The sequence below is a fragment of the Canis aureus genome, chromosome 33, assembly GCF_053574225.1.
Source record: "Canis aureus isolate CA01 chromosome 33, VMU_Caureus_v.1.0, whole genome shotgun sequence".
Lineage (NCBI taxonomy): Eukaryota > Metazoa > Chordata > Mammalia > Carnivora > Canidae > Canis > Canis aureus.
In genome coordinates this window covers 18413040-18427465 of record NC_135643.1, presented here as the reverse complement: position 1 = coordinate 18427465, position 14426 = coordinate 18413040, and the positions used below count along the sequence as shown (strand labels likewise).

The 14426-nt window shown below is 34.8% G+C and overlaps 1 protein-coding gene and 1 long non-coding RNA gene across 3 annotated transcripts in view; one reads left to right on the top strand and one right to left on the bottom strand.

The window, feature by feature from the left end:
* UNC5C (unc-5 netrin receptor C) overlaps positions 1-14426 on the top strand; it is a 351448-nt gene that overhangs the window by 191358 nt on the left and 145664 nt on the right. For both annotated transcript variants that reach the window (XM_077882935.1, XM_077882934.1), the window contains exon 2: positions 8455-8676. In XM_077882935.1, coding sequence (XP_077739061.1) covers positions 8455-8676 — 222 coding nt within the window. The remainder of the gene's footprint in view (positions 1-8454; positions 8677-14426) is intronic.
* The window catches only part of LOC144304372 (uncharacterized), a 45295-nt gene continuing 34359 nt past the window's right edge, over positions 3491-14426 (bottom strand). The window contains exons 7-8 of the long non-coding RNA XR_013371265.1: positions 5141-5245; positions 3491-4361 (exon numbers count right to left, since the gene is read on the bottom strand). This is a non-coding gene — a long non-coding RNA (uncharacterized LOC144304372). The remainder of the gene's footprint in view (positions 4362-5140; positions 5246-14426) is intronic.

Sequence of the window (14426 nt, the reverse complement as noted above, 5' to 3'; positions counted from 1 at the left end):
AGCTTCTACAAATGCCCTAGGGTAGGACTGATTTTGATGTGTTCAAAGATACAAATACTGTCTGTCTTCAGAGTGGTGAAAAGGACATGAGGGTAGGAAATGAGACATAAAGGCCAGCAGCAGTCAGATCAGTTGGGTCCTCATTGGCCTTGGTAAGGAATCTGATTTCATTCTTGGTCAATGCAAAGGCATCACAGATTTTAAGAAGCAAGGGATGGAGTGGAAGATGGTGTGTGTGACATGATCCGATAATTAAAGCCAAAGTTGTGGATGGGATGCCCAAGGGAGAAACTAAAGGAGAGAACCTCGGTAAGACTGACTGTACTCAAACAGCACAAAACATAGAGAAAGGTCAAAGATACAGGATAAGAAGCAATCTATTGCTAATGCACAGTTCCCAAGAGAGGAGAAAGTTTCAAAAAGGAGTGAGTAGTACAATGAAGTCAAGTGTCAAATGAGGCCGGGAGGTTGAGGAGACACAGTAATTAGATGCATCATATTTTCCACACACAAATGTTTTAGATTCAACTTTGCTTACTTAGTGAGAGAATATATTTAGTCAAAGGCTGTTGTTACATGTCATGATATATGACATTAATACTTGCATAGAAGATATATATAATTTTTTAATGTGAGGATGGGATCCGTATAATTTTTTAATGTGGGGATGGGACCACCTTCTAGGTATATATATTTCTATTATATTTTGAGTAAGGATTTCTTCTCATTATTTCTGTTGCTAGACTAATTCCTATATACTTCTATCTTATCATATAGGAACTTAATTAGGAACAATAATTCAAATGGAAAGGAAAAAAGAAAAGAAAACCTTGAAGTCCATGCCAGGTACTGGACTAGGTATTGGTTATGCAGAAATGAATCAAGATAAGCACTGTTCCTAAAGCTCTGAACTTGCCTTTTAGTGGGGAAGAAATAATAAACAAGGAGAGTAGAGAGCAGTGGGAGATGATATAAGGGACTGAAGTCCAGGATTTGGAGGTGCGGAGGCCTTCAGAAGAAAGGATGTCTGATAACTGAAAATTGAGTAAGAGTTACAAAACAGGGTGGCAATGTTGTGGGAAGTGTGATGGCTAGTTTGATTTGCCGCCTTGGCAAGGCCGTTACCGGGTTATTCAAATACTCACCTAGGTGTTGCATATTCTTTCTTTCTTTCTTCCTCCCTCCCTCCCACCCACCTTCTCTTCTCTTCTCTTCTTCTCTCTTCTTCTCTCTTCTTCTCTTCTCTTCTCTTCTCTTCTCTTCTCTTCTCTTCTCTTCTCTTCTCTTCCCTTCCCTTCCCTTCCCTTCCCTTCCCTTCCCTTCCCTTCCCTTCCCTTCTCTTCTTTCTCTTCTCTTCTCCTCTTCTCCTCTTCTCCTCTTCTCTCCTCTCCTCTCCTCTCCTCTCCTCTCCTCTCCTCTCCTCTCCTCTCCTCTCCTCTCCTCTCTCTTCTCTTCTCTTCTCTTCTCTTCTCTTCTCTTCTCTTCTCTTCTTTCTTTCTAAAAAGTGGCATCATTCTATGCAGATTGGTCAAAAACTTCTTTATTTGCTTAGATGACTAATGATTGCCCTTCTAATTTAATACATACAAATCTGCTCCTTATTTTTATTGGCAAAAGAGTGGGACATATCATAATTACCTAACCATCCCTCAGTTGATTTTTAGTTGTTCTCATTCAAATAGTTAATTCCAGCTGACTTCTGTTGAAATTTTTCATTTATTTTTTAATAAACAGTGCTGCAGTAAAATATTTGTGTACCTATGTATATATGTACAATGTCTATTATATATACATATATAATGTATATCCATAATGTATATGGATATATTCATCATAATGTATATAGATACATATCCATACACATATCCATATATATGCATATACATACACATACACGTATATACACACACACATACACACACACCTATAAATGCCATTATGTCTGTAAGATACATTCCAAGAAATGGGATAAACTATTTGGAGGTGTGCAGAGATTTAATTTTTCTTATATTGTCCATTTTTCTCTACCATGGTGCCAGTTTATACTATAGCCAATATATGCAGAGGCACATTTCCCCTACTCCTCATCAACCATACAATATATTTTAGCTAATCTGATGAGCAAAAATAACTTACCATCATGCTTTACATTGTTTTTATTAAATTAATTGAGAAAGGGAGTAAGTGTATTTTTGAAAACATTTTGTTTTTTTTAAATATTTATTTATTTATTTATGATAGACACAGAGAGAGAGAGAGAGGCAGAGACACAGGCAGAGGGAGAAGCAGGCTCCATGCCGGGAGCCCGATGTGGGACTGGATCCCGGGACTCCAGGATCACGCCTTGGGCCAAAGGCAGGCGCCAAACCGCCGAGCCATCCAGGGATCCCCTGAAAACATTTTCTAAGAGCATGGTATAGACCATGTAGCAGAGGTAAAGACTGTAGGTAGCAAAACATTTAGGAAGACTTTATATTAGTAAAATTCAGGGATCATAAAGGCTTAAACTGGGGCAGAGAAGGTGCCTCTCTTTCACAAGTAAGTGCATCTCCAAATAGCATGTTGACTCCATGTCACCATTAATCATGTCTAGCATGATTTTTAAAGTATTTCTTTAAAAGAAGAAAAAAAAAGTTTTTTTTTTGTTTTGGAGTTGGAATCATGCAGTACCTCCAAATTGTGTAATACATTTAAGGCATTATGTATTCAGCTACTTAAATTTAAATGATGAATCCATTAAATTGTTGCTTGAAATATAGACCATAGTCTTTGTCTTCCAAAGGATATTTTAATCAAAATGTTAAAAATAAGCTAGAGTCTCATTCAAATAGTTAATTTCAGCTGCCTTTTGTTGTAATATATCATGAATTATCTCTCTGATGGATGGGCAGCCAAATGCAGATAAAATTAGCTTTGCAGTCATTCATTTTAAATTGCTCTTGAATCATTTGGAAGTAAATTCCATTTCAGAAGAATACGCTTCAGGTCTCAGACAAAGAGATAATAGTCCTATATTTTATGATATAAGCAATAATAGTTTAAGTCTTATGATTCAGAAATATAGAAACTTATGTATTAAGTTGATGAAAATTAAGGCTTGATACATAGCAATAAAACCAGCAACCTAAGCCTCCTAGATTGATGTTCATAGCATAATATTTTCCTGTCAAGATTTAGGTGGAATGAAAGTCTATAAAAATAATACATGTTACAAAGCTTTCTCTTCTTGTATATAAATGGAAAAGCAAAGGCTATTTAACAGAAAAGGAAATATTGAGATTTATCTCATAATAAGATAAAAATGGCAATATCAATATTGGGTAATGATAGAAAGTAGAAAATTAAGTCAGGTGTTACAGAAAGGTGAAATGAATAATAATGTTACATCTAAATTGAAAAGGCAATTATACTTTTAAGTTAATAGTGAATTCAATGTACAGAATAAAACCAACTTTGGAAAATTTACTTTGTTAATTTAAATGAACTCCATGCAGGACACTTGTTTAGCGATTTTATTAATCAAGTCATATGACCCAGCTAGCATAGTGCATCCATATCGGCATCTGGGGTTTGCCTTTATACAACATATAATAATTTGGGATAAATGGTATGTTGCCAGAAATAAGTTCATTGTCTGAAGTTGCTGTTCACAAATTGAGTTCCCATTATCTCTCTGAAGATTTCAGGGATCTCTGGTTATTTATATTAAGAGATAAAGTAGTAATAGGATGCACTCACTGATCTCCCTGCTGAAAAAAAACGAATTGTTCTTTTATAGCTTCAAGTTTTGTAGCATGTCCTTAATAGTGTCAGAAAGCCGGTTTATTTGGATAGTAAAATGAATTCTACGCTAGCAGATGATCTCAGTAAATAGTCTATCAACTCAAGGTAGAATCTCAAACCTTGTTATCTCCATGTATTGAACTTCAAAATCTCAAACTGTATTATCCATGTATTAAAGAGTCTTCTAGTGCCCTGAAAGATTTAGTTTCAGTGTGGTGGGGATTTTACTTGTTTTCGATTAGACACATGAATGGGCACTGGAGTACATCCAAAGGGAAAGCCGTGAACAAATAAAATTGCACACTGTCCCTTGCACACCATTGCAAACACACTTCCTTAGAGACCTATTTGAAGACTGAGTTTTTCTCTGGAAAGCCATGATTCATTTGGAAGACATCTAATCACCATAAGAAGCTGGGGAATAGCAAGTAAGTTCTAAAACAAACATCCACTACATAATTTTAATTCTCAGATTTTTCCGTGAAGTAGAATGTTTGGTTAACTGACATTTTAGACAGGATCAATTTTGTGGATACGTGACCTGTGCTGTCACACAGGACTCTTCATTTAAAGTTCATCTGAAAAAAATAAAAATAAAAAATAAAATAAAATAAATAAAAATAAAAATAAAATGTTCATCTGTCACTGTTTCAGAATTCTTAATACAATGAGAATCCCCAAATTTTCACTCTGCATTAGGCCACACAAATTTTGTATCCTGTCAAGTTTGTAGACCTTACTACTGTTACAACCTCTGGTATTTGTAAATTCATATGAGGTACTATGAACTCTAAAATATCTTGTGAACACTTTCTGAATGATCACAGTTGCCATTTGTGTAATATTCATGCTTTTATAAGATTGTTATTGACCTTCCTACAATGTGCCTGGCACTGTGGCAGACTTAATGTAAAATAAAAATGAAAATTACAATAATTCCTGCCTTCAAAACAGCTTTCATTCTAGCATTGTTTTTCAAAAGCCAGAAATATTTAACAATTGGTAATAGTTGCATAAAACTTGTTACTAAAACTGAAAAGTAGATCCCTCCATATGTGTGCAAGGCAAATGTATACATAGTGCAGAGGAGCTAAGCATTCATGAAGAGGTATTTGTAGATGCTCATTTGCAGATGATCATTTTTTCCTTGTTAAATACATGATATTTGGAGATAATAATTTCCCCTGTTAAATACATATGGCTGTAACCATGTTGGATATTTAAATACTCATAAGTTTTCCTTTATAATTTTGATTGAAGAGAAACGACTTGCTTGATTTTCAAAACATACTCTAGAAAAAAAATTAAGATGAAATTCCATGAAAAGACAATTTCTGAAATTAATGCTGATACTTACCATTGCTGTCTAGAGCAAAGAAAATATTGTCTTAGCATACTTGACCGCATGGTGGGGGATATTGTTTAGGCCATTTGACATGGTTGGGCATGGTATCCAGGCCACCTGTTGGAAATGAAGAAGAATTTCCAAGCAGAGCTAGGATAATCATTATCCCACTGATAAACATTCCATTCCCATTTTGTCAAATTACCCCATTATACTTATCTTACTGTCTCAGGGTCTTGAAAATTATCTTTATCATTCCCATCCCCTGAATTGAGTATTAGAAGTAATGTGCCATATTGCCTAATGTTATTTTATCTAGGCATAGACTTAAACACTGTATGTGTATTATAAGAAATAGTAGGAAACTAATATGTTGTCATTGGTTAAGGCATCTCCCCAGATCAAACTTAAAAGATGGAGTTTATGCAAAAACTGGAATAATATGTAAAAGAAACACTGGATTTACCACATGATGAAAATGTTTCAAATGATGGAAACCATTCCTTAATAAGTTGCATAGTAAGTGTTATTTAACAAACACCTTGAAAAATCAAAAATTTTATGAAACTTCAAACCAAGACAGAATTATTTCTTTTCACTGATAGTAAAGTAAAAACTCACAATTAAATACAAAATTAGTTTGTCCATACATCTCTTTTTTAAAAGATTTTATTTATTTAGTCATGAGAGATACAGAGAGAGAGAGAGAGAGAGAAAGAGAGAGAGGCAGAGACACAGCAGAGGGAGAAGCAGGCTCCATGCAGGGAGCCCGATGTGGGACTCCATCCCGGGTCTCCAGGATCACACCTTGGGCTAAAGGCAGCGCTAAACCGCTGAGCCACCAGGGCTGCCCTACTTCTTTTAAATACATTATTAAATTATTACTATTTTTTGCAGCACTTAACGGAACCCTTTTTGAGTTGAAAACATATGTGTGACTTTCCCAACTTCCATTAGTCTCCCCAGTAGTTTACAGTAAAATAATCAGAAGGAAGGAGTACATGCTTTTGGCAAGGAAGAGTAATCAATTTTTAGTGCCTGACTTTCTGTAGGATGTGAATACATAAGTATTTGGCTACAGGTAAAGTAGTATACAGGAACGTGATATTTTACAATCATAATTCCTTCTAAAAAAAAATCTCACTTTCTGAAATGATGACTGAAAGGAAAGCTTTTGATATCTTACAAACTTAAATAAATACATTGTTACAAAATACATACACCTTTCTATATGCATAAATATACAGCAGTATTTTAAAAAATTGAATCAACCCTCTGCCTCCTTGAGTAATAGTAACAAAAAACAACTAACATTTTACTGAATTTGAGTCTGATATCTATTATCACATATAACAATAAGTGCATTGGAGGAAAAAATAACAAAAAGTGAATAAGGCCTTCAAGACCTCAACTTTATGTTGATGGATCTGTCGATACCTTACTTCCCCGTTCCTTTGCCTTTCTGTTTTGAGTGTTCCTGCATATTGATTAAAGAGGCCGAAGTTGATGGAAACAAGGTTATTCTTTAGTTAGCTGACAGTTTGGATCCTTGATGTTCAACAATGGAAAAAGCAGAAATGATGCCCTGCCAGAAGCAAGCAAATTAAGGAAGTGATAAAGCCAGCTGCGGGAAGCATCATTTACATCCCAGTGTCAGAAATTTATAATTGTGGAGAGCTTTGAAAGCTAGCTAGCTGTGTCTGTGATGCAAGCAAGCGAATTTGTACTGCAGAACATATTGGCAAAAATCAAACTTGGGTCCTCTTCCACAACTATCCTATGAGCTAGATGGAAAAAGTGCCAGGCCAGGTTTCTTAGCAGACCAATGTCCATTTTACTAATGGCCATATCCCCAAACAGGGCAACTAAATGAGTGATGAAATGAGTTCTATGGTAATATATGCCCAACCAGTCTTTACCCATACTGTATCATGCATTTGCTACTGAATGTGTATACTTTTAAAGAACTTGTAAAAACTTTTAATTGTGACCTCACCCCTTTAACATTACATATTAGGCTGGGGTACTTAATCAACTTACAGAATGAATAATAGTTTTGCTCTCCACTATCTGTCATGGAAGAAAATTATCTGGTCTCACTTAATTTCAGTGTATCGGAAAGCCTTTTTACCTTGACTTTTGTGAAATATGATAGTAGGATTTTCTGTGCACTTTTTAAATTTTCTGTTTCTATTTGGAATCATAAAGAACCCACATTATGAAAAACATACCACGAAGTGTACAAATATCTCAAGTGGTTTTGGAGTTTTGTTTATTCAGTGGTTTTGAAACAGGAGAGTGGAAGCAATATATTTGATGATTTTCAGTGCTATAAAAAACAAGATTATTGACTATTGTTCTTCATGATAATGCTCAGTAATATTCTAATGAGAATAGGTTTGACTAGTCATATCATACACTTGGTATTTGAGGTGTAGTTTCCAAACAAGACCAAACATCATTGGTAGACTCGAGGCTCTACTATCAATCTACTATTGACTGATAATATTATTATCTATATTTGCAGTGCTGAAAATAATTCTGAGCTTAGTAAATATTCATTTTGATGGAATGAATATGTCATGCAATGGCATCTTTTGAAAATAAAGATAGATTTGAATCTGTACCTAAAGATCATTAATTTCTTGTTCCTCATGTTCCTTCTCAGCTTCTTGCAAAGAACTTAATGTTTACCTATGAGCCTTATATTTTTCAAACAGATGTTTCTAATGAAATTGTTTTTGCTTTTGTCAGCTCTCAAGAGGAAAACTGTGTAGTGGGAGGTATAGTACTATATTGGGAAGATCACAGTTTTTGAGTGAGACAAACCTGGGTTTTGATTTCAGTTCTGCTATTTACTATATGCATGCTCAGGGCAACATATTCATCTTCTCTGATGTTGAGTTTTGCCATGTGTAAAAATGAGAATAACAACCAAAATATTAATTGAGCAATCAGTCCATAGACCTAATGTACTGCCAGTGCATAGTGGCCACACAAATCCTTAATTAGATTATTTGTGAGTCACTGTTTTTAAAGATTTTATTTATTTATTCATTATTTTTAAAGATTTTATTTATTTATTCATGAGAGACACACAGAAAGAGAGAGAGGCAGAGGCAGAGACACAGGCAGAGAGAGAAGCAGGCTCCATGCAGGAAGCCCGACACGGGACTCGATCCCGGGTCTCTAGGATCACACCCTGGACTGAAGGCGGCGCTACCCACCCAGGCCACCCATGAGTCATTATTTTTAAATGAATAGCAAGTAAATGGCAAGTGGCTACAATGATGTGAATGTTTTCCTCTTTCTTTTTGTTTTGCCAGACGACGACTTTTTTCATGAACTCCCAGAAACCTTTCCATCTGATCCACCTGAACCTCTACCACATTTTCTTATTGAGCCTGAAGAAGCTTACATCGTGAAGAATAAGCCTGTGAACCTGTATTGTAAAGCCAGTCCTGCCACCCAGATCTACTTCAAGTGTAATAGTGAATGGGTTCATCAGAAGGATCACATAGTAGACGAGAGAGTAGATGAAACCTCTGGTGAGTTTTCCACTGCATTTTTAAGATTCACTTACTACTTTGGCATGTTGTCACACAGTTCTTTCAATTGTGAGAATAAAAGTATTTATTATCCTTCGGCAAAAGTTTTGGTTCAGTTTAGGTAAGATTTAGTGATCTCATTCCATGCAGTGCAAAGTAAAATGGGATGAATAAATCTTGACTTGATTCCTGATGGACATAGTTCATACTTAAAAAGATAAAAGAAAAAAATGAATAGACTGAGTGAATGGCAAGTGCTGTAGTAAAAGACGAATTTCACTCAAGTGTCACTTCTGGTGTCAGGCCTAAATATCCTGGAACATATTTTTAAACTATTTGTAAACGTTGCAAATTCAAAGTATCCTGTGACTTTAACTTATATCTAAAAATATATCCTAATTATCTAACTCTTACTTAAAGTTAAACTGAGAGTGATTGAAAATAGTGAGAGTGTGGGATCCAGGAAGAGGTGAAGGGGTGAGTATAGCCACCATCTGGGAGGGTCTTGATTAGATTATCATTATTCCTGGCCTGGTGAAAACTCCTGACTTTATTGCTCTGTAAAAATTATCCCTAACATTTAAATACTAAAGGCAGAGAGAAGATAAAGTAGAGTTTATTAGATCAGCTAAAAAGTAAACTTTCTTAAGAGCATCTTTTTACTTTATGATGGGTGACTTAAGATAGTTGTGGAATCTCCTAGAGTTATAAACTAGAAAGATGTGTATCATTTTATAGTGGTTTAAGTGCTTATGCTCTCTAGTAGGGAGAAGAACAATTTGAATTTTCAGATCCATTCTAGATCTATGATCTCATAGTATTAAGACATATAATTTGAATATTCAGATTTCACCAATCAACATTTCCAAGCTAAATAGGAATCATTTAAATATCTTTATTTTCTTTCATAAATATCTCTACCTACCAAGATAGATACATGTTTCCAAAATCTAAATCATAATTTGTATTTATATCCAAATGTCAGATTAACCAAGAACAAGCAGGGACCAGCTCTTGAGGGAGATCTGTGGTCCCTATCTCTAACAACACAAAGCACTAATAAAAACCTCATATTGAGGTGATGGGACATAAAGAAATGGAACAGACTGTGAGAAGACAGAGAAAAGGCATCTTTTAGGAAAGCATGTGAAGCATATACTGATATAACACAAATGGTCTTAGAAAATCAGGTGGCAGCTCTACATAATTGTTTGTCAATTTGTGAATCAATATGCTCACTGCATGCAATCTGATGGCTGTAGAAATAACTAGGTACCCAACTGTACAGTAGCTTACTTTGGGGAATTGTCTCACCTCTCGTTCTAATTACTCAGAAAATAACTCCACCAGATGTCTACCTAACCTCAAGTGAATTAGTATTATTTGTTTCAGCTCATTTACTTGTAAAGATTTCAAACACACAAGTTTTAATGGTAAGAGGAAAAAAGAAAGCATCTCAAAAGCTAAGATGAAAGTCACAAACATATTTAAGCTTGTCTTTATAAATTAATGAAAATGTCTATACAGAAGGATGAGAAGTAAAACCAAAACTGCTCTGACATTGAGCTCCTCTGCCAGCTTCATGCTATGTTGGTCATATATATATGTATGCGTGTGTGAATATATATATTTTAGTAAGAAATCTCCCTTCTTAAAATACTATATTTTTTATTTCCACATAAAATTAATATTGCATATATCAGTTATTAAAAATACCTTGTAAAAGCAGCCATAAATGGAAATATCTGGCATGTTTTTATTCAGATTCAGGGTGGGACAGATAAGAGCTAAGGATGGAATTGGGAGCTTCAACACTTGTACAGAGCTCCTCAGGTTCATGGATGGAGTGGAATGTAATATACCTTTTTGCTGTCTTTCATGTTCATCCAAAACTTTCAAAGAAAACCAGCATCCAGACAAATGTATTACCTTTCAAGTTAGAAAAAAGATAGAGATGCCCTCAGATATCAATACTAACTGTTATGTTCTTAACATACTAGCCTGTGCAATTAGGCAAGACGAATAACTGAAAAAATATAAAAATTGTTTTAAAAAGTGGAAAATGATCATTTTTGACCAATAATGTGATTTTGTATATCTGAAAAAAGTGAATTTTTATTTTTTTAAGATTTTATTTACTTATTTGGCAGAGAGAGAGCAAAAGCAGAGGGAGCGGCAGGCCAAGGGAGAGGCAGAAGCAGACTACCCATGGAGCAAGGATTCCAATGGGCTCAATTCCAAGCCCAGGACCCTGGGATCATGACCCGAGTCAAAGGCAGATGCTTAGCTGACTGAGCCACTCAGGTGCCCCTAGGAAAAACACATTTTTAAATTTTAAAAATTGAAAAAAAAGTCAAGAGAATATAGAAAAGTGTCTGAAAAAAAGATTCATATGACCCATCAACTTTTCTTTTATAGGTAGCCAGTCAGAGTATAATGGAATAAAAGATATCATTTACAATAACAATGTAAAAGAAAATATGTATGTATAAAGTTAACAAGAAATTTGGAGAATTTTAGAAAGAAAAACATTAAATAAATGCTACTCAGAGTAAGAAAAATGCAAGGAAGATAAGTGGAAAACTTATCTTGTTCTTGGGTAGAAAGACAATATTTTTTAAATATTTGCTGTTTATAGGGGCACCTGAGTGGCTCAGTGGTTGAGCGTCTGCCTTCGGTTCAGGTTGTGATCATGGGGTTCTGGGATTGAGTTCTACATCGGGCTCCTTGCAGGGAGTCTGCTTCTCCCTCTGCCTATGTCTCTGCCTCTCTCCTTGTGTCTTTCATGAATAAATAAATAAAATCTTAAAATATATATATTTACTGTTTATAAATGAATCCGCAAGTCACCAACATTGTATGAAAAGTAATTTGTGAAAATAGCTAGAAGATTTCTGAAATAAAAGTATAATGAGGGAACTCCAGATCTTTATAAATATATTGTAAAACTAAAGAAGTGAAGAGTTTGATCTGAGCAGAGAATAAGACATACAGATTAATGGATTAAAATAGGGACCAGGAAATACTCAGTTAACTTACAATGTGTTAAGATGGTTTTTCAGTCCATAAGGTTTAAGGCAGTTGGAAATTAAATGAATGGATGAGTGAATGAATGAACTAATGAAGAAATACATAAAGCTTGGATTTTATCTCATTTGTTAGAATAAAATAAATTCTTGATGTTAGGGTTTAATGTCATTATCATTAGTATCACCACCACCACCATCATCATCACTAACATCAGTAGAAGAAAATTTTGGAGATTTGTAAATTGATTGGTTGGTTGGTTTCAGTGGTGGGCAAAGTCTTTTTAATTAAGACAAAATTAAGAAGTCTTATAAGAAAGCATTCTCAAATTTGAATATCCAAAGCAAGTAAACCACAAAACCAAGGGACAAATACACACAGGAACATATCTGTGGACATACATTAATCCAAGGACTGATTTATGTATTACTAGTTCTTAAAGTATATTTAAGAAAAAGATCAGCAACTGAATGGAAAACTGAGCAGAGGTTGAACATGAAGACACAGGAAAAGAAATGCAAATTGGTAAATAAGCATCTAAGATGTCAAGATCAAAACAGTAAAGAGTGTTGGTAAAGGAATGGGATAGGGACTAGCTCATTCTTTGTTGAGGAGATTATAAATTGGTACAAACTTTTTGAAGGCCAATTTGGAAATACCTACCAATATTTAAATGCATACACCCTTTCACTCAGTAATTACAAACTTAGGATCTAAAAAGAAGATTCCAAATGAGCACAAAGACTAAACTGCAAGGTTGTTCATTGCACCTTTATTGCAGAGACATATTGAGGACTGTTGTCCCGACATGGATTATTGTGATGCTTTTTACAATAATGAGGTTTCTCCATATGTGAGGCTGTAGAAAAATCTCTCACATAAAATTCGAAGTGAAAACAAGAGTACAGAACACTGCATGTAATATGTCCTCATTATGTAAAGGATGCACATATATTTTTGTAGGCATTGGGATGTTTTGGAGAAATATGCAATAGGCAGTTGACAGCTCAAAATATGGGTTGATAGGAGATTTCTTTCATAATAAGTTTAGTTTTTTACCCAGTCCTGTGAATGTGTTATTTTCATAATAAATAATGAAACCTGGAAAAAAAAAAGGCCAAACCATTGTATTGCATCTCTTTACCAGTTATCATAAATCTCCAATCTGAAAAAGTGTTGGTGGGAAATTTGTGGGCTTCTTATATTAGAGCTCTCTGCTTTCCCATGAGTTCAGAAGCATTATACATGGAATTTAAACTGAAGTACTTGGTTTTGGAGATTTTTTTTTTCCCCCTGAGGTTGGATTCACTTGCAACTTTGGTTCTCAACTCTTCACTTAGTAGTCTGACTATAGTCTTATTGGGGATTTAGTGGTTCTTAACAGCAAGAAAGGTTAAATGCATCAAGTCTTGAAATATATTACAAATCAGACAAATTTCTTGACATTTAAAAAATCAAATTGGTTCTCAGATAAAGCAGGAGAGAGAGAAGTCACTGCAAATGAGGTCTTTTTTCATAGATACTCTGCCTTAGAATAATAATATTTGGAAGCATGTTCAGCGGCAATCAGATACATTGAAAAAATCAACTACTTTCTCTAAAATCCTCCTCAAAGGTAGCTTCACAATGAAAAACTGCAAAACAATAAAACCAGAAAAAAGAACAGAATTTCTCTTCCACCTCACAAAATTCTTCCTTTTAAATTATGAAGGTGTTAAGTAGTTCTGAAATACCGAGCAAACAATGCTTTGTACTCACTGAGCCAAGCTACACCACTGTTGATAAAATGTAGTGATTAAAGATCATATATTACTGTTAATGTTTGCCTTCTATCATTTATACCCCATTTGCATTTCTTGCAAATATGTAGTAGAAGAAACAGAAAAGGGGAAAGCAGTATATATTCAATGGTTTTGAAAATGTCAATAGCCAAAAGCTCTTATTTGGTAATATAGTAATAAGTATCGATGTTCTTTCAGAATTCCACAGAAATCTTGATCTGCTCAAAATTGTATGGTTGCATTTTAAGAAAAACTCAGGCGTGGCTGCTTGCTTTCTATTTACTTGAAGTCTTTTCAACCCCTGTTTCCATGGTACCTAAGATCTAGCACTGAAAGGCAAATATTTCTCCTCTACCAAAAAAAAAAAAAAAAAAAAATTCAAACGGGGAGTTTACAAAACCTAGGTCAGTTTGAAATTTTAATATTCCCAGAGATTTTTTTCCCCTTCTCTTCTTTAATTATTCTCACATTAGCAAAATATTATCTGTAGGACCAACTCAACCACAATAAAAAGTTCCAATATTTGTACCGAATGCCTTACACGTATTATGTAATATAGTTATCATGACAGTCTTATGAGATAATCTCTGGAGTTTTCCTTTTGTAAATGAAAGTGCTGAGGCTCAGCAAAGTAAACTAATGTGCCCCAAATCACATAACTAGAAGGTGGCAGAGCAGGGGTATGAACCCAGTGCTTTCTGATTCCAAACCTTTGCCCTTGCCCCTGTACCGGGTAACATCTCCCTAAATTCTGCCGTAACTACTGAACACATTACAGCTTGTCTAAAAGAGATATATGGATACATGTTTCCCTTTTCTTGAGAAAAGAAAATCTGGTTCAGAATGTCAGCTAAATATTTATCTTTCATGCTTTCACCTGCCTTCCTGTGTCAGATTTTCTGTATCTGAGCCCTTTCTCACTCTGGAATACCTTGAACTAGT